Source organism: Aspergillus fijiensis (assembly GCF_003184825.1).
Source record: "Aspergillus fijiensis CBS 313.89 unplaced genomic scaffold BO72scaffold_14, whole genome shotgun sequence".
Taxonomy (NCBI): Eukaryota; Fungi; Ascomycota; class Eurotiomycetes; order Eurotiales; family Aspergillaceae; genus Aspergillus; species Aspergillus fijiensis.
Genome location: NW_024468990.1, coordinates 619,356 through 643,996, shown reverse-complemented (window position 1 = coordinate 643,996; position 24,641 = coordinate 619,356). Strand labels below are relative to the sequence as shown.

Sequence of the window (24,641 nt, the reverse complement as noted above, 5' to 3'; positions counted from 1 at the left end):
ATAGATATAACCCCCGAGGTCACCACCAGGTCATACAAGATGGTTGGATGAAATGAATCAAGACGTGAAGATCTGAAAACCCAAGCCAAACCTTGAAAATGACCTTCGACGCATGACATTCAGGGTATAGTCAAGGTAGAAGAAGATAAGAATCGTCACCTCAAGCTCCTCTCAAGCCTCGATTGTGGTCATGAACATCGCAAACCGCCTCTCCCAGCCAAAGCAGTCCTCATGGGTACATGCCGGGGCAACATCGCCGCCGTCGCTGCCGCCGCCGCCGCCGCCGTCGTCGTCGACATCGACTGTGTCAATGCAATGTTTGCACCTGACCCCATATTCCTGAATGCAGCAATTGAACGGTTGCTGAGATAATGCACCTAGATTATGTGGTGCTTCAGCGCCTTTCTCTCTGGCCGCTCGTTTAAGTTCCTCTAGATTGCCCCAGACATGGAACAATTTTTCTCGCAGATTCGCAAGGTCGACCGGATTTCTCCTGAGGCTGAGCGATAACGATTTGGTACAGCGTCAGTCGATGGGATCTGCGTAGAAGATGAACGATTGTGACTTACTCTACCGCATCAATGCCGTGGAGGTACACTGCCTCGCCCTTGGAGACAAACAATCTGATTTGTTGCTTGGCTTGTCCTGCTGGGGGTGGGGGCACGCTCTCGACTAGGAGACAGAAGCGCCACTCCCAAGTCATGAAGCCGTTGTCTTCTCTGTCACTGCCTTCACTTGATGCGGCTCGGGGAACTGGGACCGAGAAGTCTTCCAGATCATGAGGGAAATAATCGACCACGCGGACTTTCGTTCGATAGCAGAAGTTCTGGAAGGGAAAGCGGTATTCGATGTTGTCCGGTGACCGGTTGGTGTGCTCTTCAGAAGCGATTATAGCTTCGAGACTCCGGGTGGGAACTGACGGGTTGCCAGCGCGTACTATTATGGATCGTTAATTTCAGCATTCCTGGAACCTGTCCCGATAAAGTGACTGACCGTTAGGGTTTGCTTCGTAGCGACCCCGGTTGGTGACGGGCGGGGCCAGAGGCTGTTGGCCGTCCGCAAGGGCTTCCTTCTTCCGCGTCTTTGACTTGACCTTCTTGGGAGCCTTCTGGTTGTCTTCCTCAGCGGGCTTTCGTTTCCGGGGGTGCGATTCCCAGTATGCGGTTTTGCGGTCGATCAACTGCTGGGCTCGCACGTCCTTGTGAGGTTGCACGACGACCAAGTTTGCCGCCAGAGGGTTGGTTCGGTTGGTATGGACGGTAGCTTCCAATCTCCCATTGACGCGATTCTTTTTGATGTGAACGTTGTACAAGAGAACGATATCATCCTCCTTGACATGCTGACGGGCGTACGCTGCGTGTGGCTCCCATAATGTGACCGGGAGAGACAACTGCCCAGCGGGCCCCGTCCACTTCTTTCGAAATCGTCTCTGGTAGTTAAAGGTGTCTCCTTCGCAGCCTTCGCCATTGCCCTCGCCATTGTCCGGCGAATAGTCGTGCAGATCTTTGTTGGAAGTGTAGTCGGTCAGGTAAAGCAAGGCCTTCTCGCTGTCATTGGGGTATATCTTGATCACTTCCCCGACCAAGTCAACGAAGGTCTGCTCTTCGATATCTTTGATCAGCGAGAATTTCTTGCGGTTGTATGACCTAGAGTTCGGCGCGGAGGTCTGAACCACATAGGAAGGTGGAGGACGGGCTTCCACCGAAGCTTTGCGAAAGTCGTGAATGCTAGCGACTTTGTCCAGCAGAGATAGGGCCTTCCTTCTCTCAACAGCGTCAGGCTCAAAGGGTCGGGGGCCACAGATCGGGGAGGATCTGGCCATTGAATTCAGGTCCGAACGGAAAATGGCCCATGGGATGTCCCGATCCTGCGCGGCCACTCCCAGAGTTCCGCCTTGTAATGACCGGACCTGCAGCGAGGATTGTGAGTATCAATTGCTTGAGGGGATAGAGCCATGAATCGATCACGAACCCATAAATTGCGCAGCAGGATTACATCATGCACTTTGACGGGTGGTAGACTATCCTCGTTATCCCTGAAGTATTTGACCTTCAACCCATCCCACGTATGGCCATTTTCCAGGTTGGAATCTTTGATCGTGAAGGTAATGCAGGTAGAGCTGCCTCGAGACTTCCAGACGCCGGGCATCACGTCGACCACGACCCCGATGATGTTGACATTGCCAGGAGACGCGAGCGCTTTGGTAATGTCCACTAGTCTAGGAGTGAAGTTGGCCGGCATTGCGACTGGTAGTCGACATACTACGGGGGTCTGCGAAGGATACAAGAAAGTATTTCAAGCCATGAACGGTGCAGGTATCACGGACTAGATTTCATTGATTGACCTCCACTCGACTGCCGAACTAATGCTTGAATCCTGGGCAGAAAAGGGTCAAATCGATTAGAGGTATTGTGGTTGGTCAAAGCCAAGTACTGACCATCACATCAATTGAAGTCAGTAAGGATTAGGAGATTCATTTTCTGGAAGAAGCGGAAGTGTAGAAGATGAAGCTGGAAGACGATCAACTTATCATGAGACGCGTTCCGCGGTTTCGTGCTTCCTTCCTTTTCGCGCGTGTTTTAAAGTATATAACATAAACGAGCACACACTATCAGCAATTAGCTCGCATGGCTTAGATGGTAAAGCGCAGCACTAGTAATGCTGAGATCCTCGGTTCGAGTCCGAGTGTGAGCAATTCTTCTTTTTGCATTCTTTGCATTTTTTCTGTAATGCACCGAGCTTTTTCTGCCCCGAAAAAAGATGTTTGTTTTTGCCTCTTTCTTGTGCGACCAATCAGCTCGCTCACAAGACAGCCCCTCCGCGGCAAAACCGCTTAGGCGGAAGTGGCGCTTGCAGCCCGCGGCGACCGCAAGCAGCAAATCATAAGGCATCCCGTGACTGGAGCCAATCCCACCTCCGAGCATCAACACTTTTTTCCCCTCCTTCAACTTCACTTCTTTCTTTGCGCTCACCCCCCCTCTTCTCCAAGGCTAGCTTTCCCTTGGTCTCCCTTCTTCAGAACCATCCACTCCACTGGTCTTCTGTCTATTTTTCGACATAAAACCTTCCGCTTCTTTTTCTCTTCTCCTCTCTTTTAGCTAATCAGTCACCTGTGCGCTTTGTTTTCACCCCTCCTGTGTCCTAGCAACCATGGCCGAACGTTACATCCCCGAGCACCGTCGCACCCAGTTCAAGGCCCGAAATCAGTTCAAGCCTGATGAACTCCGTCGTCGCCGTGAGGAGCAGCAGGTTGAAATTCGCAAGCAGAAGAGAGAAGAGAACTTGGCCAAGAGAAGAGGTATCCAGACCCGTGATGGTGGAATTGGTGTAGGCGGCGGTGTTGCCGCTGAGAGTGATGACGAGGCCAGCGCCATCGAGAGTGAGGTATGCTTTCCATCTCGCTTTCTTTCTTTTTTTCATCTTCCGCTTGATTTAGCATGTAATCACCTTTTGTTTTGTCGCTCGTGTGCTTGATTTTCTGCAAGCGGTGGCGGCGCAGCTTATTTTACCTTTGCCAATGCGAAGCAATGAGCTTTTCACCGCTTGCCGCCAAAGTGAGCTTGAGCTGGATAAGACTTATCCCCGCGCAACATCACCTTATCCCCATCCTGGTTACTCGTTTCTTTATCTTCCTTTACCGCTTCGATGGCTAACAGTTTGCCGTTTAGCTTAATGTTGAGCTCCCGGAGATGGTTAAGGGCGTCTTCTCCGAGCAGATCGACCAGCAGATCCAGGCTACTACCAAGTTCCGGAAGCTGCTTTCCAAGGAGCGCAACCCTCCTATCGAGCGCGTCATTGAGACTGGAGTCGTGAGCCGCTTCGTCGAGTTCCTTCGTTCTCCTCACACTCTTGTTCAATTCGAAGCTGCTTGGGCTTTGACCAACATTGCCTCCGGTTCCGCCCAGCAAACCCAGGTGGTCATCGAGGCTGGCGCTGTGCCCATCTTTGTCGAGCTCTTGAGCAGCCCTGAGCCCGATGTGCGGGAGCAGGCCGTCTGGGCCCTCGGTAACATTGCTGGTGACAGCCCTCAGTGCCGTGACTTTGTGCTGAACGCCGGTGCTCTCCGCCCCCTCCTTAACTTGATCAACGATGGTCGCAAGCTGAGCATGCTCCGCAACGCCACCTGGACCCTGAGCAACTTCTGCCGTGGCAAGACTCCCCAGCCTGACTGGAACACCGTATGTTTCTCCCGCATTCAGATGAAGAAAAGCTTCGCGCTAACACCCACATTCCAACAGATTGCCCCCGCCCTTCCCGTCCTTGCCAAGCTTATCTACATGCTTGATGACGAAGTCTTGATCGATGCCTGCTGGGCTATCTCTTACCTGTCCGATGGCGCCAACGACAAGATCCAGGCTGTCATCGAGGCTGGCATTCCCCGCCGCCTTGTCGAGCTCCTTATGCACGCCTCGACCTCTGTTCAGACCCCCGCCCTTCGGTCCGTCGGAAACATCGTGACCGGTGACGACGTCCAAACCCAGGTCATCATCAACTGCGGTGCTCTCCCCGCCCTTCTTTCCCTCCTGAGCTCCACCAAGGATGGTATTCGCAAGGAAGCTTGCTGGACCATTTCCAACATCACTGCTGGCAACTCCACCCAGATTCAGGCTGTTGTCGATGCTGGCATCATTCCTCCTCTCATCAACCTGCTCGCCAATGGCGACTTCAAGACCCGCAAGGAAGCTTGCTGGGCTATTTCCAACGCCACCTCCGGTGGTCTTCAGAAGCCCGAGCAGATCCGCTACCTCGTCACCCAGGGATGCATCAAGCCTCTGTGCGATCTCCTTGCTTGCCCTGACAACAAGATTATCCAGGTTGCGCTGGACGGCCTCGAGAACATCCTCAAGGTTGGTGACATGGACAAGGAAGCTGCTCAGGCTGGCGATGCTCGCGTCAACCGCTACGCCCTGTTCATCGAGGAGGCTGGTGGCATGGAGAAGATCCACGACTGCCAGAACAACGCCAACGAGGAGATCTACATGAAGGCGTACAACATCATCGAGAAGTACTTCTCTGATGAGGACGAGGCTGGTGATATCGATGAGGTTGCTCCTCAGCAAACACAGACCGGATTTGCCCTTGGTACGACGCAACAGCAGCCTGGCGGCTTCAACTTCGCCAACGGTGGTGGTGATTCCATGGACATGTAAGGAGCGGAGTGTCCGCACTCTTAATCTGAATCTCCAACGATCTGGTGTATTCATGTCAAGTCCATGCGTTATCGCTAGATCTGTCACACATGGCGGCTGGAGGAGGCTGCGCTGTGGACCCCAAAAACCTCCGAGTACGCGGAGGCTCTGGGACTCTGAACTCTTTCGATCGCTCTTGATTCAAGTCCTTCAAGAGTGCTTGAGGGAGAACTTGCTGCACCGCCACAAATGTCATTTTCTCATCCCAAACCACCCTTTCTTTTGCAACTCGAGGTTTCGACAATTGCGTTCCGCCGTCCCCCACCCCCTCCTACTCACAATACCGTTTTGATAAGTTCACGATAAACAAGATTCACCGTCATGTACTCACCCCCCAATTTTTTTCCTATTACCGTAGCATTCCTCATACACCGGCGCACCTGTTTCATTCTTCCCCCTTTCGGTCTCTTGTTCATGTCTCTCCTGGATGGTTGTTCTTTTCTGCCCCTCGGTTGTCTTTTTGTGAGGGCTTAGAATGCGGATGCCTGTCCATCCGCCTTTGCTTTTCTGGAGAGGAAGAGTGGTATATCGCTAGCTTTGCATGGTCCCCTCTTTCCCGCTGACGCACAGAGGGGAAGACAGGGCGGACTGATGATCAACAGATCGCTCTCCAAGCGGTATATCTATCGTTCTATTCAGCGACGATGGCGGGGATGGTTTCCGCTCTAGGTCAGAAAATGGAAAGTTTTCCCCTCTTCTTAAGCGCTAGGTCCGTGTAATCATGGTTGATCTTGTAGCTTGTGTATATTTTGCGGCTCGTAGATATACCCTAGTGTAGCATGTGACAGTGAGATGAGTGCCGAAGCAGGAGAATTTTCCGTACACGATCTTTAAGACCAGGACTTGACACCTAGATAGGCACAAAGATTACCTTCTCACATCGCCTGACACCTCAACCTGACCACCTCAGACCCATTGCACCGCGTCAATAAATCCAAGTGCACTAATCCTCTCCGTAAAAGTAAATATTGATTCTCGTTACTTCAACCACAACCTCTCCAGACTCATCCACTCGTGGCATGCGGGAAGGTCATACACTGGTACTGCACATGAATCAAAAGCACACATACTAGAGACCAAGTGAAGATCTCCGAAAGAATGGCAAGTCCTACGCCTCACGCTTTAGGGGATCAATCATCCTGAATGCAGCACCAGAAGAGACCAATCCCACAGCCTGAGAACAAACCCAGCCATCCGATTCCTTTACCCGGTGTAGAACGAGAAAAAAGAAACAAACAGAGAGTACGCCGTACGGAGTACGTCCGCCCTACCACCAAACCTAAATGATCAAACAAAGCAAATCGAAGTAAAGATGATGATAGAAGTTACGCCTACCCTACTACCAAACGATACACAGAATGACAGCAAAAAGAGCATGAACCCAGGCTGAAATAGACACGCGAAGGAAAAAAAAAAAGGAAAAAAAGGGGAACACCGTGAAATTTTGCCACTTAAGTTTGTTTGCCTTGTCTCCGAAACAAGCAAGCAGATAAAATAAACAAATGGAATATGGACACACACGAAGGAGAGAGGAACAGCGTATAGAAAAACCAAACTACAGTAATTAACATCTCAGTCACCCATGACTTCGTCCTCGTCATCCGGCTCAGGGGAGGCCACGTTCGCATCCTCGTCTTGATGTTGATCGACGTCAAGGTCAATGTTTCCTTCCTCGACGAGACCTCGGGCTCGGAGGTCCTCCTCGCCGTCTTCAGAGCCGTCGTCCTCGATTGCGTCCTCCTCCTCCTCTTCGTCGTTGTCGTCCTCGTCATCGTCCTCGATTCGTTCAGCGGATTTGTGAGATTCTTTGCGCTGCTTGGTCGGTGGGTTGGCACCGCTGCTGCTAGCGGCGCCGCCGTTGCGAGGCTTGTCGGTCGTGGGCCGGGCGGGAGCAGCAGCGGGTTGTTTCGCCCTGGACTGGGCAGGCGTGGCTCGTGATGCGGCGGTTCGGGGCTTGCGATCCTCAAGGAAGGCCAGGACCTCGCGGTAATTCCGACCGAGCTTGGCCTTGTGGTGAAGGAGGCGCTTCCGTAGTTGTCCCTGGTCGGAGCCCGATGCGTCCAGGATGCGGCCTACGATGGCGAGGACGATCTTTCCGGTCAGCTCGCAGAGCCGTTGCTCCGCCACGATGCTGGACCGGAGACGCTCGTCGTCGAGCGGTTGGTCGGCGTCTTCGTCTTCGTCTTCCTCCTCGTCTTCATCCACCGGTGCCTTCTGGATATCGTCATCGGACAGAGGCTCGTCATCATCGGCGGGTTCGAGCGAGACGCGGATCTTCTTTGCATATGTCCGTTCCGCGATGCCGTGGAGCTTGGTGATTAGGGCCTTGGGCTCGTCCCCGATTTCGTGGACCAAGCTTTGGGTCTGGAAAATGGTATCTTCGTCGTTGCCCACGCCGAGCCCCGCATGGCGGAGGGTGCCAAACAAAGTCTGTAGGTCTAAGAGAGTCGTGGCTGCGCAGAAGCGGATATCATCGAGACCCGAGCGACTCTTCATAATAGCAGTCAATGCTGCCACAAACATTTCGCGGCCTTTGGTCAGGGCTTCAAAGAAAGCGGTGTTAAATGATGCCTTGCCGGCATTCAGGGTCGAAACCAAGGAGTGAACCTTCCACATAAAGTAGAAAAGTAGGGTCCTGATAGCGTTGACCACCAATTCCGTTTCTGCCTTAGCTGAGTCTTCATCGTCCTCCTCTGCACGGAGTCCACGCTCGACAAGGTGCAATAAGGTGTTGAACGGCGCCTCCGCAAAGTCTTGACTCTTTCCTTTGGTCCGAGTGGACGGCATAGTTTCCAGAACGTGAGTACAGTCGATGATGCTGGCCAGATTGGAAATCCTGGTGACCGTGTTGATGAGCTCGTTGAGAGTGGCTGGAGCTATCGAGCCTCCCTCTGCAACTTCCGTTTTCCGAGATAATGTACCCAGAGTATCAATCATATTGTCCCACAGTTCTTGTATCTTGCCCTCTAGAGCCTCGCGCATGTCGTCGGAACTCTTAGCATGCAGAAATGCGACGCTAGCTTCGGCAAGAACATCCCGATCCGAGTGGGTTAGGAATTGCTTGTTAATATCATTCAGCAACGAGGTATAGGCTGTTGCATCTTTTTGAATATCTTCGATCTTGCCCAGGTCGACCAGATGCTCGAGTCTGAGAACAGCAGAGGCGGCTTCCGGTACCGAGCCGAACTTATTCAGAAGTTGCGGGATGATTTGTGCAAGACTGTGTGCGATTTCCTCCTGCAGTTCTGGAATCTTATCGGTCAAATTCTTGACTTTCCGTCCTCTCTTATCGATGTCAGACTTGGCGATATCAAGAACGCGCAATTTAACAGCACAGCATAGGACTTCAAGAAGAATCACTTCCTGGCCTTCTTGCATCTTATAAGCTTGTCGAACCGAGGCTGCGGCGTCATCCTCCGCGATGTCGTCGGAAATTTGAGAATGATCGTACAGAAGATATCCAGCTAGAGATTGCCAGTGGGAGAGGTCAGTCAAGTGAGGATAGATGGCCTCTGTGGCAAGAACAAATCGAGTTTCCATGGAAGCTCCCAGAAGTGCGTCTCGCGAAGGGATCGAAGGGTCTTCTCGATGTTCTTCGCTCTCCATATTGTCGTAAGCCTGAAGTATATCGACCAGACATTTGAACTTGATCCAAGACCGTTTTGGCGATTCGAAGTCGTCTTCATCCTCTTCACCGAAGAGTTCATTGACTTCTTCGCCGAGTTCCTCCAAGGTAGAGTCGAACACGTCTTCAACATTGGCAACGAAGAAACGGCCAGCTGCCTTGCGTACCCGCGCCTCGTTATCGAAAATGAGTTTACCAACCGTGTCTATATCGGCAGGCTCAATCAGTCCAGTCTCACGGACGATGTCGAGCAGCTCAATTACCGAGGCGCGTACTGTGATATCTGCGTCGTGGGCGGCCATTTCAACCAAGCGTTGCCGCCAGCGTTCGGTGAATGCTCGTAGTCCCGCGACGTTGTCTCTGTTTCCATAAATATCGCGCAGCTGGTTAACGACAACAAGGCGTGCCTGAGGAACAGGGTCCGCAAGGATCCAGCCGAAGAATCGAAGAAATTGTCCGTCGAAGAAATATTCTCGATACGTGCGTATCCACCGTCCCAAAGATATCATGCATTCGGTTCGAATGTGGGGGTCAACGTCCCGGTAGCGATGCACGAAGATGATGTCCACGCCGTCTTTCAGAGCGTCATCGATCACCTCGATCTTCTGTTCATTGTCTTCTATAGCTGACGCAATCGCATCCGCTCTCCCCTTGTTCACATTCTTCTTCTTCCTTTCACTTTCGAGCTGCTTGCGAGATGTGGAAACCAGAGTGGTGATTTCTCGAGCGAGATCACAGAAGGCGTTCATGATTGTCATAGTAATGACGACCGCCGTATGTCTAAATGGTCGGCACCTGCTTGTGGAGAACCCGGCAATCCAGACCAGCAGATTTTCGAACAAGTTGGGATCGGTATACAGGACAGAGGAGTGATGCAGAGTCTGGATCAGAGCCATGAAAAAGCTTTCGAGGACGGGTTGGAATGACCTCAATTTCCGGGATTTCGATATGAGGGGATATTCAGTGATTCCAACCGCATCGTACCGCGTCGCCAAGTCTCCCACACGGGTTGGTACGTTGTCTACATCCTCAATATCGTGCGTATCGACATCAAGATCGGTCCCGGAGCACCTGAGCATCATATTGACCAGTTCAGTCACGGCCGCCGACTGATCCTCTTGGTATGCAGTGAGCCATTCCGCGGCAACAGTTTCCACATTGCGATCCTTCCCAAAGATCTCCGCTAGACCACACTGTCAGCAATCGCACGGCCATGCAAGATTCGAGACGTTGAAATGCTTACCGTACAGCCCGCCTTGTCGAGCAGCCATGGTCAATCGCGCCTTCATCTGCTTGGGCCGCGACCGCTTCCCGTTGGTTGCGGGTCGCAGGGCCAATTGGCGGCCGATGCTATTGCCGGCAGCAGCAGCGACCTTGGGTTTCTTGGCCGATCGAGACGACTGAGACTTGTTCGACTTTGATTTGGATGACCCGGAAGTCTGCTTTTTCGATGAAGCCTTGCGCGCGGCGCGCTTCTGCTCTCTCAGTTCTTCCTCGTCGGGCTCTTCGTCGGCGGATTCGATGTCGTCGGATTCCGACGCGTGGTCCTCACTCTGTTCGCCTTCCTCGCCTTCATCGTTGCTGTCGGCGGTCGCGGCACGCTTGCGTTTCGCACCGCTGGAAGTCGCGCCGTTGCTGGCGCTGTATCTTTGTGAGTAGAGTTCGGGTCTGCGCGTCACGCGGCCAGACTTTCTCCGATCGGTCGAAGGGGAGGCGTCGCTCTGGGTGGCCGGCCCGGGCTGAGGCGTTGAGAGGGGCGACTCGGTCTCCATTCTGGTCAGACTCGAGGATTAATTCACTATAATTTGATTACGCATGGTCAGTCAGATTGAAAGAGATGAATACGCCGAGGCTGAGCAGCTGGCGCAAGGTAGTAGAGCGTACTGGGTTGTTGACTGGATAGACGCTAGATCGGCACGGAATCGGGGAACGCGATGTTGGGCTTCTGCACCGGATTGCGCGCGCGTATGTTTGGTTGGCACTGCGGGTGGGCGGACAAGGCGGAAACAGAATACTAGGTAAGCAGTAGGGGAAATTGGCAGAGAGGCACGGGGATAATCAATTGGAGGGCGTGTGCGTTTCGTAAGTGGGACTGGACCAACGTAGCGGAGAATAATTACTGAAGAAGGGGGGAGGAGGGGAAAGGGTGGTGAGTGAGAGAGTGAGGGGAATGGAAAGCAAGCGATGCTGCAGTGTTGCTGTCGCTGCTATGTTGAGTTACGTTACTGAGTACTGAAGGAGTCCCTCCGTTGACGGAACAGGCGACAGACACTACAGAGACGCGCTGGCCGAGTTTGGGTGCCTGGGATTTAATGCCTGAGGCATGACGGGGTTACTGATTCGTGCAAGTCACGGGATCTCGTGCCAAGACGGTAAGAAGTGGCAGAATAATTAACCAGATCACCTGACTAACTAGCTGACATGACTCAAAGAGGAAAGTGCGGAGTTGGTGATATTTATGCCGTAATGAAAACATGGGCTGTGCCTCACTCGGTCTTTTGTTGCTCCAGTCGACGCCAGTCAACGCCCCTTCAGCGCCATTCAACTCCATTCAAACTCCATCCCCTCTCCTTTCATTCACTCGCTTCCGGAGAGCCAAGAAGGACCAGACTGTGAATCATTGAATCCGCGTTCACGGGGTCAATTGAACCCCGCTTCTGCCTAAGGATTCGCAGTCATTCACGCCCATCAAACTTCAGTAAAACTGGGGACTCCTGCGTCGATAGTGCGATCTGCCGGATCTCTTTCGTCAACAAAGGCCACAAGCTCCATTGATGGTTGCAAAATCAATGCAGGGCCAAGGGATTTAGAGCGTTTGACGACCAACTCACCCATTTCATGACGCCATCTCCTTGGTTGTCTGGAATTGCTTTTTGAGATTGATCCAAAAATAAAAAGAGCATTGCTGGAGAAGTGAAGAGAGACGATGTTGTTAAAAGCCGACGGATCGACGACCCTCTCTTTTCTTTCTTCTCGAGTATTTCTTCCTAAATCCTCGTTCTTCTAGCCTCTTCCCGCTTGTCCACCCCCGGGAGCTTTCCCCGCAATAAAAAAAAACGTCAAGAAAACACATTCTTCTCTGAAACATCCTTTCCCCCGCTGCCGCTGCCGCTGCCGCACCCCCCACTGCCACCAGCATGCCAATAAAATCCCCCTTTGAGTCGTGCATAGCGAAGCCAGGAGAGGGCAGAGTTGTCCTCTCCCTGCTGCCACCTTCGAATCCAACCCTGACAACCCTGACCTACAAATACCCCCTCAAACTCCTCACCCGTACCCCGGGTTTCGTCCCCAAGTCCTCGGCGCTCACCTCTCCCTCGCAACCCGTGCACCTCTACCTCCTGACCTACGGCGGCGGTCTTCTGCCCGGTGACAAGATCAATGTCTCGATTACGCTCGATCCGCGGACCCGAATGGTGGTGACCACCCCGCAAGGGAGCACCAAGATTTTCAAGACCGAGCCCAACGCCAGCGTCAAGGGCCAACGCGGCACTCCTAAACACATTCTTTCCGACAAGAGCAGTCAACACCTCACCGTTCACGTTGGCCAAGAGGCCGCCCTCTGTTACCTCCCAGACCCCGCCGTGCCCTACAAGGACAGCCGTTACGAGCAGGTGCAAACATTCACCATCGATGGCCCCACCTCCAGCAAAGACCCTCACCGCAGCAGCCTGTGTATTCTGGACTGGGTGACGCAGGGCCGTGCCTCGCGCGGAGAGAACTGGGATTTTCATCTTTGGCGCGGCAAGAACGAGGTCTGGACGACTGACGAGTCCGGCAAGAAGAAGCTTCTCCTTCGCGACTCGCTCATTCTGGACCGCGAACTCGATGAGGATCAGCTGGCTCAAGACCCCGAGCTCCTGGCGCAGTCGAATCTGATCCGGGAACGAACGTATCCGCACGGTGTTGTGGGGACATTGATCCTCTACGGTCCCGTATTCGAGAACCTGGCCAATTTCTTCATGAACCGGTTCACCTCCCTGCCGCGCATTGGGGCCCGCAATTGGTCCTCCCCGGCTGTGTGCAGTAGCTCGGCCGCGACAGAGCCCGCCCCCAACTTTGACTCCCAGGTGACCTTCACAGCGGCTCGGGTCCGCGCCGGGTTCGTGCTAGTGAAGTTCGGCGCGCCGGACTTCGCCGCGGCCAAGGACTGGTTAGGTGCAATCCTGAGGGAGGAAGGCACGGTCTACACGGAGTTTGGCGAGGAGGCATTATTCTGCTTGTGAGCATTTTTTGTGTGTTCCAGCCTCCCAAAAAAAGCGTTTTTCTTTGTGTTTGTTTACCCCATGACCCACGAGTTGGTCAAATGATACCCAAATTGTTACCTGTCACCCAGGTTTCTCCATAGCTAGCACAATTTCAAGCAAGAAATTTGGTTTGCCAAAAGCTAAAGACTAATACCTCTATCGAAGATTCTGTTCTCTCTTGTCTCCGTCTTTCTAGGAAGTCAAAAAGAAGCACAAAAGCAACCTAGTCTAGAACGAAAAACCAACATGCCTCCGCCCACGCATGAACAATCCCGTCGCAATAAATCCGAGCCTGTCAAGAAGCAATCCATATCAAGACCAGCGTAGCATCCCGTAGTCATAAAACAAAGTGCAACGTAAGAGAACCCAAAACAAACAATCAATGGGCCCATCGCCAAAAAGATAAAGGGTATCACCATAAGAAATCTCATCATAAGAAAGCCACGCCGAGCCGCGAGAAACCATAACCCCCCCTAAAAAAAACGCCTTCTATCGAATTTCATCTTCACATAGCTCAGACCCTTCCCTTGCATCTCCTAAGGAAAAAGAAAATTACCTAGTGTGTGAGTACTAACTAACTCCACAGATCGGACAACTTGGGCCTCCAATCCTGCCGGGTCGCGCTCTGCAGATCATCGACATTCAGGATATCGACGCCCTCCTGCACCAGGACAGCCCAGAGATGGTTGCGGAGGCTGCGCGGCCAGCTCGGCAGGCCCCAGTACCGGACCTTGAGGCCGCGGCGGTGAGCGGCGCGGATCTGCGCCCGGATGCGGTCGATCTGCTGATCCGAGAGCCGGAAGGCGCGCGGGGAGCCGATGGACTTCTTGAAGGAGACCGAGGCGTAGTAGCTGTTGGTCCAGTCGAAGGATTCGGACTGCGGCGTGACGCCTGAGAGACCCTGACCGACATTCTCCGCCGGCGTGGTCGGGTTGTCGGTTTCGTCATCGCGGACGGTGATCGCGGGGGCGGCGGCCAGGGCTTGAGGGAGCTGGTCGTGCGATTGTTGCTCACTTGGCGAAGCGGCGTCCGTGGCTCCCTCCGCTGCGTTCTCGGTGAGTAGGTTGAGCGGCGCATCGAAGAAGATGTCCCGGTAGGTGGTGTTGGCGGTGACGAGACTGAAGGGGGTGTTGCCCGTGCCGACGACGGTGAGCGGGCCGGGGATGAGGGCGGTGCCGTTGAAGTAGGTGAGGTAGCCGCGTTCACGCAGCGGAGTCAGCTGGGCAGCGACTTGGTTCCAGGTGTCCTGGCCGTCGGTCTTGATGTCGATCAGCAGCACCAGTGTCTGGGCGGGGTCGGTGTCGAAGACGCCCTGGAGGGGGCGTTGGCGGTGGGGGTGGAACTCGGTGAGCGGGTTCTGCTGTTCGAGGACCCGGAGCAGGGGGTCGATGTACAGACTACGCAGGGTGCGCTTCGGAGTCAGCGCTGAGGTGGTGTGGCCCACGTAGAGCTCCTCGTCGAACAGCCAGACATCGGCCTCGACGCCGATGCAGCCGGCCTGGATGGCGGAGAATAACGGCACGGGACGCCAGTAGTCGTTGTGCGAGTGGCAGGCCACGGGGATGATGTCACGGGAGGCATCGGTGGGCCAGTGGGACAGGTCGATAGACTGGGTTGTGCTGTGCGATTGCCACCGCTCGGTTGCACGGTCGAGTTCGCTGGGGAAAAATGCGATAACTATGCCGCAGGCGATGGAGATAAATTGCACAATGCCTCTGTTTGGCGGTGAATGAGTTCAGGTGTTCGTTCGCATTTGGAGTGAGGGATTGGCTTACAGCATGATCAAGAAACCGGCGATCGGGTAAAGCAGACAACGAAGCAGAAATCTGGGTTTGGGAAACTGTCGCACAGATGAATTGGGATAAAGAGTGGCGGAGGAAGAAGAGGCGGAGGAGGAGGACGAGCCAAGCAGAGGACGAGCTGCCTCGGCCCGTTTATCGCGAGGTGCAACAATCAAGCCGGCGATAAGACCCAGTCCCCGCATCCACAAAGACGGTGGATGTTGGTCTTTGCGACGGAATCCCTGAGATCGCTCAGGGTCGGCCTCGGGATCAAATTCGCTGAATGCGATGCTGGGGCTCTTGGTGTCCATGTGGAAATCGCTCACCCAAGGATGGTGGTCCATCTGCTGGTAGCGCTCGGTGGGGGTCAACATCGGTGGTGGTGATGGTGAGGAACAGAAAGAATGCGGGGAAGGTGAGGGCAGATCAGCCAAGTAACAGTAGAGGTGTAGAGATACAAGAGTAAATCGCAAAGAGTTGTATCTCTTGCTAGCCTGCCTCCCTGTCCTGTAGACAGGATGGTGGTGATGGTGGTTGTGTTGTAGGAAAAGAAGTGTAGTTGTGGTGGGCAGGGAAGGAGGGAGTAGAAGAGTTCAAGGTTGAAAGTCAAGACTGCAAGTGAAGTAGTTATGCAATGCAGTGAGCAAGAGTCAGTCAGACAGTCTGCCAGTCCGAGTCATTCACATCTCATCATAGCCTTCTTTACACCCACAAGCAGCAGAGAAACAACAAGAGCAGATCATGAGGTTTAGTTATTCTGTTCTCTTCAATTTAAAGAAAGGCGTTCTGTGTCTTCACGGCTAAATCGGACAGCCCATGTGCTGGGAGCGAGGTTGTCATTGGAGGAGGAGGAGGCCAAACTCTGATTTACTGGACATGCACAGTCCGGTAAACTGGAACTGTAAAAAGAACTCCGCTAATCGGACCCAGACCCTGAAGGAGGTGGTCCGATTGATTGGATCCAGCGTGTAAAACTATTCGAGTACTGTGCATGGGTGAGTATCTTCATATTGTGCCAGTCCTCTCCACTAGACAACAACATGGTCTTTCTCATCCTCGTGCAATTCTGCTGCCTATATTGAACCATAAAGAAAAACCAAAAAGTCCAAAAAAAAAGAAAAAAAATCAGCAAAGGTTGAACCCTGAGACACACGCCCCCGGCCTCTCTTTCTCTCTCCGCGCTGCACGATCTTCTCCAACTTAACTACCACTCACCACTCACCAACCATTCACACTCACCCAACCCCTCGGGCAATAAACCCAAAAATTCATACACAGAAAAGAAAAAAAAAGCCCCCGAGCCAAAAGCAGTTACCTGCGCAAAAAGGACGCTAGGAAAAGAAGGGCCATCACATGAACACACTCAGGGACAGCCTTAAAGAGTCTGGAATCCCGACTTTGCCTCGATCGGGGATTTAGGGCTACTGGACGGTGGACTTAACTTGTCAAGTCTCAGCCCGTCAGCGGTGGTGAATCTCAGTGCTTACACTAAATAACCTTTCTCTTGAGTTTTCCTGCCAATCACTGCATGGGCCCTGAGGATGGCGACATTCATATAGTTGAGTTACTCTCAGCAAGTGCCCTCCCGCTAAAGTAGTTCAATGCTATACGGGCGTGGTACACCACCACCACCACCATTACCACTACCACCAGGGTTCCAGGGACGCTAACGATACCCTCGTTTTGCCCTCAGGATAGTAGCAGAGTGCTGCTGCCTATCCACCTTTCCATTCATCAATTGTGGGGGCGCATTGAGGGGTTTGTGTTTACCAGTAAGTCATCCCGGTCTCCCGACGGCATCGTGGCACTGGACAGAAAACGAGAACGAGGATGGGAAAATGTCCGAGACTCGCCCCGATGGAGTTGGAGGGTATTCCCTCCCCCGCCCTTGCATGAATCTCCCAACCCTACGAGGAAAAACCAACAAGCCTTTCTTTGCAAGGGTTTCCATCCAGATGTCATTCATCTCGGACATTCCGATTTGAGGAGAAGCCGGCTAAGACTCAGCAGGGCTAGGGATTTGTCACTCGTCGTGGGAGAGGTTCTGCGAGATGCTCTGCGGACATGCACTTGTGGGTAGGACGGCTTAGGCAACAGCATGAGCTTGAATTGGGGAGCCTGGAAGCGTTGCATGGAGACCATCTCTCCCGAAATCTGTTTTACCGGGATACTGATCGGACGAGGCAAGTCAAGCCGAATGTCGCTACTTGGAGGGAAAGATGAACTTTAGACACCTTTTCATAGCTCACTTCATTGAGATGGACTGTAATACAGAAAAAAATGAATAGGTGGGTTGGTCTAGTCCGCAGGCTAAGTATTTACCGCATTCGGCAAGCATGAGGCCGTTCAATTCCAAGCACAATACCAGAACACAGAGTCTACAACCACAGTTATTGCTTTATCCTGCCTCAGATGATCAGTATGTAGCTGAGTCTTGTAGATACAAATCCTTTAAACAAATGATCTTATCCAACTGAAACCAGACGATACTATAGAGTTGTAACTACACCTAGCAAGTACAGTAAAGTGGATGATGATCTCTTATCACCTCCCACGGCGATAAGATACGCCGCGCTCCTCCTCCTCCTCCGCCCGCAAAGGTAAAAAAAAGTTTCGTCCCATCTCATTTCCCCGATCCGACTCCGATTCCTCTCTCTCCACCACCAACAACCAACAACCAACCACCACCAAACCAATCCCCTCGGATTGGAACGACCGCACATCAAGATGCCTCACAAACACAAACGCAGACAAAAAGACGCCGAGTAAGTCCTCTCACCAATAAGCTCCCACCCAATCCAAATCACAATCCCCCTCAACCCCAGGACTAACGCCGTCAAAACAGCACATACGACCTCCCCCCCACGCGAATCGCCAAATCCCTCCCCGTCCGCGACCCGGCCAGCGCTACCACCAAAACCGCCAAAACCGGGGGACCCAAGAATCACAACCGCAAGAAACCCGGCGGTGCCCCGCGCAAAGAGCAGCCCCAGAAGGCCACCAAGCCGACTCCCAAAAATGCCGCCGCGGCGCTGGCGGCCACCTCCCGCGCCAAATCCGCCTTCGATGACGATGACACCCCGCGCGCGTTCCGGCGCTTAATGCAGCGGCAGCAATCACAGGCGCAGGCGGCGGTGGCGGCTGCTGCCAAGAGGAATAAGAATCATGGGGATAGTGATGATGATGATGACGACGACGACGACGGGGAGGATGTTGTTCCGACTAGCAAGAGTAATAAGAAGCGGAAGCGCGGCGAGGGGGATGCTGGTGGTAACGCCCAGAAAAATAAGAAGAAGATGGCCACGGCAACGGCAACGGCGCCGGAAGCTGGGTCGACGGATGCGATGACGACGGCGGCGGCGGCGGCGGTAGCAGCACCGAAGATTATGCCGGGGGAGAAGTTGTCGGATTTCGCGGCGCGTGTGAACCGGGAGATGCCGCTGTCTGCGATGAAGCGCTCGAATAAGCCCGCGGCGGCGGAGCTGGCGAATATCCGCGAGCATAAGGTCACGAAGCATGAGAAGCATCTGCTGCGGCTGCAGGCCATGTGGCGGAAGGAGGAGGCGGAGATTGTGGAGAAGGAGCGGGCGCAGCGCGAGGAGCGCGAGGAGGAGATGGACGAGCAGTTGCAGCTGTGGAAGACGTGGGAGGCCGAGGCCGGCAAGCGCAAGGCCAAGAAGAAGGGGTCCGGGAATAAGAAGCGGAAGGATGGCACGGCAGATACGGTGGATGATGATCCGGATCCGTGGGCCAAGTTGAACAAGCGCGAGCGCGTGAATAAACAGCTCAATCCCCTGGATGTCGTGCAGGCGCCGCCGCAGCTGACCAAGCCCAGGGAGGTCTTCAAGATTCGCGGCGGCGCCCGGGTGGATGTCGCCAACGTGCCGGCGGCGGTGGGCAGTCTGAGGCGCCGTGAGGAGTTGGCGACGGAGAGACGCAATATCGTCGAGGAATATAGACGGTTGATGGCCGAGAAGAGGAAGGCAGCCTGAGTGATTGGCTTGGAATTACTACCATTTTCTACTTGGGAGCGGAGTTTGGTCGGTGTGTGAAGAGTGAAAAGACAATATCCTTATTGCAAAATTGGCTTTTTATGTATATACAAAAGAATTCCTTAATGTCCCGTAACCCCTGGATAATACCCGCCTTCCATGGACGGCACCTAGTACTTGTTTTACTCCTGCTGCACTGCCTTGATGTACTCCGCGGCCTTGGCCTTGACATCTTCGACCATCTTGTCATTACCAAGCTTCTCCTCAAACGCCAGCCACTTCTTGAAGAAAAAGCGCGCCTGCTTCGGGCGAACCTTCTTGCTAGCCTCGATGGCCGGGCCGCCCTTCTTGTTATCCCGGATGCCGAGCACCCGCTCGAACAAGCGGCGCACCTGCTCAGCGTCGCCGTTCTTGATCTCCAGATCCAGAAGGATGTTCCACAAGTCGACGCGCTTGGGGAACGAGGACAGAAGGCCCTCGAACACGGTGCGTCCGCGCTCGACGTCGCCGTTCTCGGACCGGAACTCGATCTGCGCGAACTTGGAGGTCGTCTCCACGTGGGTGGTGGAGGGCAGTGACTGCAGGGCGCGGGGAAGCAGGGCGCGGCCACGCTCGGGATCAGCCATGGTGTCGAACAGGAAGCTGGCGTAGTTGACATAGAACTTCGAGGACGCGAAGACCTTCTTCTTGAGGGCAGTCTGGAAGAGCTCGTCCGCTTTCTGTGAATCGGGGGTCATTAGCAAAATGTGGCAAACCAAGATCATCTTCGAAGGATATACTAACCTCGTTCTTCCCGGACTGGATGTAGATGCTGATCAACCGTTCATAGACCTCTTGAGTGTCGTTGTATTGGCAGGCGCGCTTGAAGACCTCCTCCAAGGAGTCCTCAGTGCCGTAGGTGTTCTCCAAGTTCAGCATTGCAACCCAGATGTTCAACTTCTCGGCATCTTGTCCAATGGTGATGGTGCGGAGGGCACGCTCGGCGATCTCCTTGGCCTTCTCGACCTCACCCAACTCCAATTGGAAGGCCATGTACTGCAGCCAAAGAACCGAAGAATCAGGCTCACCAAGGAGCAATCGCTCGTAGTCGGCCACAGACTGAGGTCCATTGGCATCCAAATCGCCGGTTCGGTCAACTTGAATCTCAGGCTTGCGGTTCTTCTTCTTCTTAGGGCGAGACTCAGCATCTGAGTCGGAATCGGACTCCACCGCTTCCTCCGTGTCCTTGGAGTTGCCGTTCCAGTCGAAGGCGTTTGCACCGAGTCCTCCTTGTTGAGCGGAAGGTGCTTCATCCATGGACTCATCCTCGCTCTCGCTTCCACTGTCCTCAACATCGTCGACATCAACTCCACCCATGGACACATCGCTGTCCCCATCACTGTCCTCGACATCAACTCCACCAAAGCCATCGAGGCTGACGCCCTCCGACTCGTCGCCGTCTTCTTCGCTGTCTTCATCTTCATCTTCATCCTCGTCGTTGAAGTATGAAGCCTTAAGGCTGAAAGAGACCTTCTCTTGCTTACGGTCAATCTTCAAGATGACCGCCTTGACAGCGTCACCCTCCTCGTAGAGAGTGCGAGCATCATCAACACGCTTATCAGCCATTTCACTGCGGTGGCAAAGACCACTGATGTTGGCGGAGCCGTCAATGACGATGAAAGCACCAAAATCTTGCACCTTGCGGATCTTTCCTGTAACGACCTGACCAGGCTTAAGGTCGTGAAGGGTGAGCGGGGCCTTGTAGTTGGGATCCAAGACCGACTCTTTTAAGCTCATCTGCAGCTTGCCTTGCTCGGCATCGGCCACAGTAACACGACCCTTGACCAGTTGATCGTTCTGGAAGGAATCCTTCCACTCCTTGAGATAGGAGTCCGAGAGGTCAGAGACACGGACGTAGGCAGTGACGCCATGGCCAACAGTCACGAAGAGACCGTTATCGGCGACTCTGCGGATGAAGCCACGGACCACATCGTTGACGGCGAGGTCTTTGATGGAAGTGATCTCCTTGTCCTGCACGGGTAGACCCGAGCTCAGAACCTTTGATGGGCGCGTGGAAAGGGAGATCTTCTTCTTGTCCTTATCGACGCTCACAACATAGGCACGGAGAACCTCGTTCTTCTGGTAGACGGTAGGGTTGGCTTTCGTGTAGTCGTCTGCCATGTCAATCAAATCGACCGCACCGACGATCGAGTCGCTGAGTTGCAGGATGACCTGTCTCTCGGTCACCTTGGTGACCCTACCGGGCAGAATCATACCAGTCGAAATGTCATCGAATGAGAGCTTATCAGAACGCTGTCTGGCAGACAAGTCAAGACGACCCTTCTCAGCGTCGACTGCCGTGACATGCACCTTGACGGCAGAGCCAATAGGGTAATGCTTATCAACATCAGCCAGGAGGGAAAGATCATCCGAAGCATCCATGAGGCGCAGTCTTCCACGGACATTGGGAGACAAGTTGATCCAAAGGCAGTTGTCCGCGACGTTGTTGACAAAGCCCACCCAGGACGAGCCATTCTGGACCTGCTCCAAGTTGAGCGGGGTGGGGTTGCTGGCCTTCAAGAAGCTTGGCTTGATGGAAAGTTCGAAGACGGGGAACTTTCCGGTACGGTGGCTGATGGGAAGGAATTTGTGATTGCGAGCATCGTGGACTCCCAAGATCCTGGCCTCAATCTCCTGCTTAGGTCGGAAGGAACGAAGAGGTTGTTTGCGGTCGTTGATATCCTCCCACTTGTCGAATGCTTCAGAAACGTCAATCCGACCCTGAATGTTATCGGCGAGCTGAACGTTGACTTGAGTTGCGCGGACGGAAACGACCTTGCACTTGACGATTCTTCCGAAGGTGAAGTCAGACATCGAGGTGATGCTCTCATCGATAGCATTGGTAACTGCATCGTTGGTAGGAGCGGGCTTGGCGGCGGGCTTCTTAGCGCCAGCGCGGGTGGCTTCAGAGGGCTTCATGCTCAAGATGAATCGCTTGAAATCAGCGTCGAGCGAGTGGACCGTCGCAGTGACAACTTGTGACCTAACCATATCGTAGCTGGGCTTGTTCACATTCTCATCGGCGATGAGACGCTTGGGAACGAGACCAATCAGACCACCCATGAACTCGATGAACAAACCAGTCTGGGCGATGTTGCGGACAAAGCCAGTGACCTCAGCGCCCTCCTTGAGATCTTCAAAGGAACCAGGCATGGAACCTTGCTTGACAGCTTTCTTGAGGGATTGTCTGCCGGTAACCTTGATGAGCCTATGGGCCCGTTGGATGTCGAGAACAAGGAGCTCGTTAAGCTTTTGACCGACGCGGATCTTCGAAAGAGTCGAAGCCTGCTTCGAGGGAGAACCGTCGATAACATGTTCGAGGTTAAGTCTAGCCACAAGGCCGTACTCGTCCAGTTTGAGGAGCATATCATCGCTGGACTTCTCGAAAACGGTACCCGAAACGAGCAAGCCAGGGTGGATCTTCTCGAAGGCCTCCTTGTAGGTTTCGGTAAAAGTCGAAGGATCTTTGCAAGACACCACGAGTTTTTCAAGCGAGGCATCCACACTGAGTGCATGCACGTTGACAACCTGACCTTGTCTGAAGTGCTGCGACGGATCTCTGATGTAAGCCTCGCTCATCTCCGAGACAGGAAGGAAACCGCGGATGGTACCATAGAACTGAACCACTGCACCATGAGACTTGATGCTGACAATAGTACCTGGAGACTGCGATCCAGGGGTAATGTCTTTGTAGTCCTTCCAGATAGCGGACTCGCTGTTCAAGAGACTCTTCTTCAGAGTCAGACGAATCTGGCGCTTCTCCAGGTTGACCGAGAGAATCCTGGCTGAGACCGTCATACCCTCACGGAACTTCTTCTCAGGAAATTGAAGAAGAGTATCAGCAAAGTGCATGGAAGGCACAAGACCGGTGATCCCGTCAGCCAGGACGACGATAAGACCATCAAGGCCGTTTGCTCCAATCAAAAGCTTCTCAATCGTTCCTTTGACAACCGCTCCCACTGTCACATCCTCGAGGCGGAGGAATGGCTGATCGATAATCTTCCTCTCGAAAGACAGCAGGTAGAGGTTGTCGATGTGGCTGTAGCCAACAACTCTGGCTTCGTGTACGGTGTTCAAGCTGAAGGGGCCATGCTCAGCCGAAATATTTTCCACTTGGCCATCAGCCAATCTCGAGACGTGGACGAAACCAATGTGCTTCGTAGATCCGATTTGAACGTAGACACCCATTCCAGGGTCGACTTGAATGACTTTAGCCTCGGGCAGAATGGCAGAGATAGCAGGTGCATCGTTAAAGGAGCCCGGTCCATGGCTGTCGGACGCGAATTTGGCGACATGGTCGAGCAATGTGAATCCGACCTTGAAAGGCTCAGAGGCGGGGAAAGTACAGACCAAGCGAGCCTTGATCTTCGCACCCGTTTGGTACTTCTTGACCAGGTCCTCCTTCCCTGTGTTAGCCCCAGATTGAACAAAGTCCACGGTGGCATCCAACATGCCCATAATCTTTCCAACCATTCCAGTCGATGTCACCTCCGTCAACAGGATCTCCGCTGCGGTACCGGGGAGGAAAGAGCTGATCGTAGGGGCATTGCTGAGATAGTGCGACTTCTTGATGGACCCAGCGGACTGAAGGTTTGCCGACAGTTTGATGACACTACCGTTGGCATTCTGACCAGTCACCATACACAGAAACACGGAACCTTCCTTGATGGTCGAAGAGTCCGTCTTGGGGTCGATTTCCTTCGATGACATGAAACCCTTGACCTCAGCACCTTCAATACCCAGGTCCATGACCAAACCGTGATCCTCCACGCTAACAACCGAAGCTTGAACTGCAGCGTTCATGATGAGATCTGACTTCGAAAGGCCGGAGTTGGCCTGTCGGGGGTCAACGGAAAGCTCAATGCGGCGCCGGGTCTTGGGATTGGCGTCAGCCGCATTACTTCCAACGGAGACAACGTTTGCCCGCAGATATTGTCCCAGGTAGAAGTATTTATGGAGATCCAGGGAGTCTTCTTCCTCATCGTCGCCATCCTCGTCGTCGCTGCCGTCCTCCTTGAGGAGTTTCTCAATCTTCTCCTCCAGTAGTCGCGACACGGAGGTTAGGGGCACATAACCGGTAAGGTTGTTGGGCAAGGACAGTCCGATGTTGTGAGCGCTGATACTTGAAACTTTGCCGAGGACCATGCTGCCGGGAACAAGTCGCTGATTTTTGTAAGCGCTCATAATTCTCAGACTGGCGACCAGACTTGCTTACCTTGAAATTAAGACCCTCAATCCGAATGCCCTTCTCTTGCGCATCCTTCTCCGCTTGCTTCTTTCCCTTGACCTTCTTCTTGCGGGAAGCCTGACCAGCCGTCGCAGCGGTCTCGCCAGCATCTTCCATATCTGTATCCTCCTCGAATTCTCCACCCTCGAATTTGCTGGAAGAGGGCTTAGCACCTTTTTGTTCGAATAGGACGTCTTTCGTGGCTTGAATTTGAATCTGCTTCCGTTCGAGAGGCGTCAAAACGCTTCCACCACCACGTGGGAAAGACGGCTCGTCGTCGCGCAGCACTGAAAGCTCGGAGGCCTTCGGCGCATCCGACTTGGGCTTACTGTCGTCGGAGGCATTCTTCTGTTTCTTTTCTGACTTGCGATCGTCTGCGCCAACTCTTACGCGCTTCTGAGGTTGGCGGACAGATACCTCCTCTGCGGCATTACCCTTGCGCTTGATGGGAGCCATAGTGAATGAATTGAAAAAAAAAAGACTAGACGAGCTGCTCCAAAGCTCCCAGTCCAAGTAGTTTGACCGGCGGACTTCGAGACGAAAA

At 53.5% G+C, this 24,641-nt stretch overlaps 8 protein-coding genes and 1 non-coding gene across 9 annotated transcripts; 4 read left to right on the top strand and 5 right to left on the bottom strand.

The window, feature by feature from the left end:
• Window positions 1–171: 171 nt before the first annotated feature.
• Window positions 172–2,603, bottom strand: BO72DRAFT_526336 (telomere-binding alpha subunit central domain protein; the record flags this gene model as incomplete). The annotated part of the gene is made up of 4 exons (XM_040950025.1): window positions 1,972–2,603; window positions 994–1,909; window positions 570–936; window positions 172–493 (listed from the first exon to the last, which is right to left on the bottom strand). Exons 1-4 carry the CDS (start codon window positions 2,239–2,241, stop codon window positions 172–174), a joined length of 1,875 nt encoding a protein of 624 aa, XP_040803273.1. The 5' UTR covers window positions 2,242–2,603.
• Window positions 2,604–2,621: 18 nt separating this feature from the next.
• On the top strand, window positions 2,622–2,694 carry BO72DRAFT_t82. Its single transcript has one exon. It is a non-coding gene; the product is annotated as a tRNA-Thr (tRNA).
• A 456-nt stretch (window positions 2,695–3,150) lies between these two features.
• On the top strand, window positions 3,151–5,150 carry BO72DRAFT_457371 (karyopherin alpha; the record flags this gene model as incomplete). The annotated part of the gene is made up of 3 exons (XM_040946331.1): window positions 3,151–3,384; window positions 3,669–4,178; window positions 4,239–5,150. 3 exons carry the CDS (start codon window positions 3,151–3,153, stop codon window positions 5,148–5,150), a joined length of 1,656 nt encoding a protein of 551 aa, XP_040803272.1.
• A 1,611-nt stretch (window positions 5,151–6,761) lies between these two features.
• Window positions 6,762–10,586, bottom strand: BO72DRAFT_374072 (cohesin subunit IRR1; the record flags this gene model as incomplete). Its single annotated transcript, XM_040941113.1, has 2 exons — window positions 6,762–9,997; window positions 10,058–10,586. 2 exons carry the CDS (start codon window positions 10,584–10,586, stop codon window positions 6,762–6,764), a joined length of 3,765 nt encoding a protein of 1,254 aa, XP_040803271.1.
• A 1,104-nt stretch (window positions 10,587–11,690) lies between these two features.
• Window positions 11,691–13,180, top strand: BO72DRAFT_56083 (urease accessory protein UreD). Its single transcript, XM_040950525.1, has one exon. The coding sequence runs from the start codon at window positions 11,952–11,954 to the stop codon at window positions 13,035–13,037; it is 1,086 nt and encodes a 361-aa protein (XP_040803270.1). The 5' UTR covers window positions 11,691–11,951; the 3' UTR covers window positions 13,038–13,180.
• A 452-nt stretch (window positions 13,181–13,632) lies between these two features.
• On the bottom strand, window positions 13,633–15,042 carry BO72DRAFT_373932 (uncharacterized protein; the record flags this gene model as incomplete). Its single annotated transcript, XM_040941107.1, has 2 exons — window positions 13,633–14,773; window positions 14,834–15,042. The coding sequence occupies 2 exons, from the start codon at window positions 15,040–15,042 to the stop codon at window positions 13,633–13,635; spliced, it is 1,350 nt and encodes a 449-aa protein (XP_040803269.1).
• Window positions 15,043–17,289: 2,247 nt separating this feature from the next.
• On the bottom strand, window positions 17,290–17,652 carry BO72DRAFT_56063 (uncharacterized protein). The gene has a single exon (XM_040950524.1). It carries the CDS (start codon window positions 17,560–17,562, stop codon window positions 17,329–17,331), a length of 234 nt encoding a protein of 77 aa, XP_040803268.1. The 5' UTR covers window positions 17,563–17,652; the 3' UTR covers window positions 17,290–17,328.
• On the top strand, window positions 17,338–18,938 carry BO72DRAFT_484825 (uncharacterized protein). The gene is made up of 2 exons (XM_040947868.1): window positions 17,338–17,604; window positions 17,685–18,938. The coding sequence occupies exons 1-2, from the start codon at window positions 17,567–17,569 to the stop codon at window positions 18,829–18,831; spliced, it is 1,185 nt and encodes a 394-aa protein (XP_040803267.1). The 5' UTR covers window positions 17,338–17,566; the 3' UTR covers window positions 18,832–18,938.
• On the bottom strand, window positions 18,919–24,611 carry BO72DRAFT_526330 (putative rRNA biogenesis protein RRP5). The gene is made up of 3 exons (XM_040950024.1): window positions 24,086–24,611; window positions 19,615–24,033; window positions 18,919–19,550 (listed from the first exon to the last, which is right to left on the bottom strand). The coding sequence occupies exons 1-3, from the start codon at window positions 24,551–24,553 to the stop codon at window positions 19,014–19,016; spliced, it is 5,424 nt and encodes a 1,807-aa protein (XP_040803266.1). The 5' UTR covers window positions 24,554–24,611; the 3' UTR covers window positions 18,919–19,013.
• Window positions 24,612–24,641: the final 30 nt, after the last annotated feature.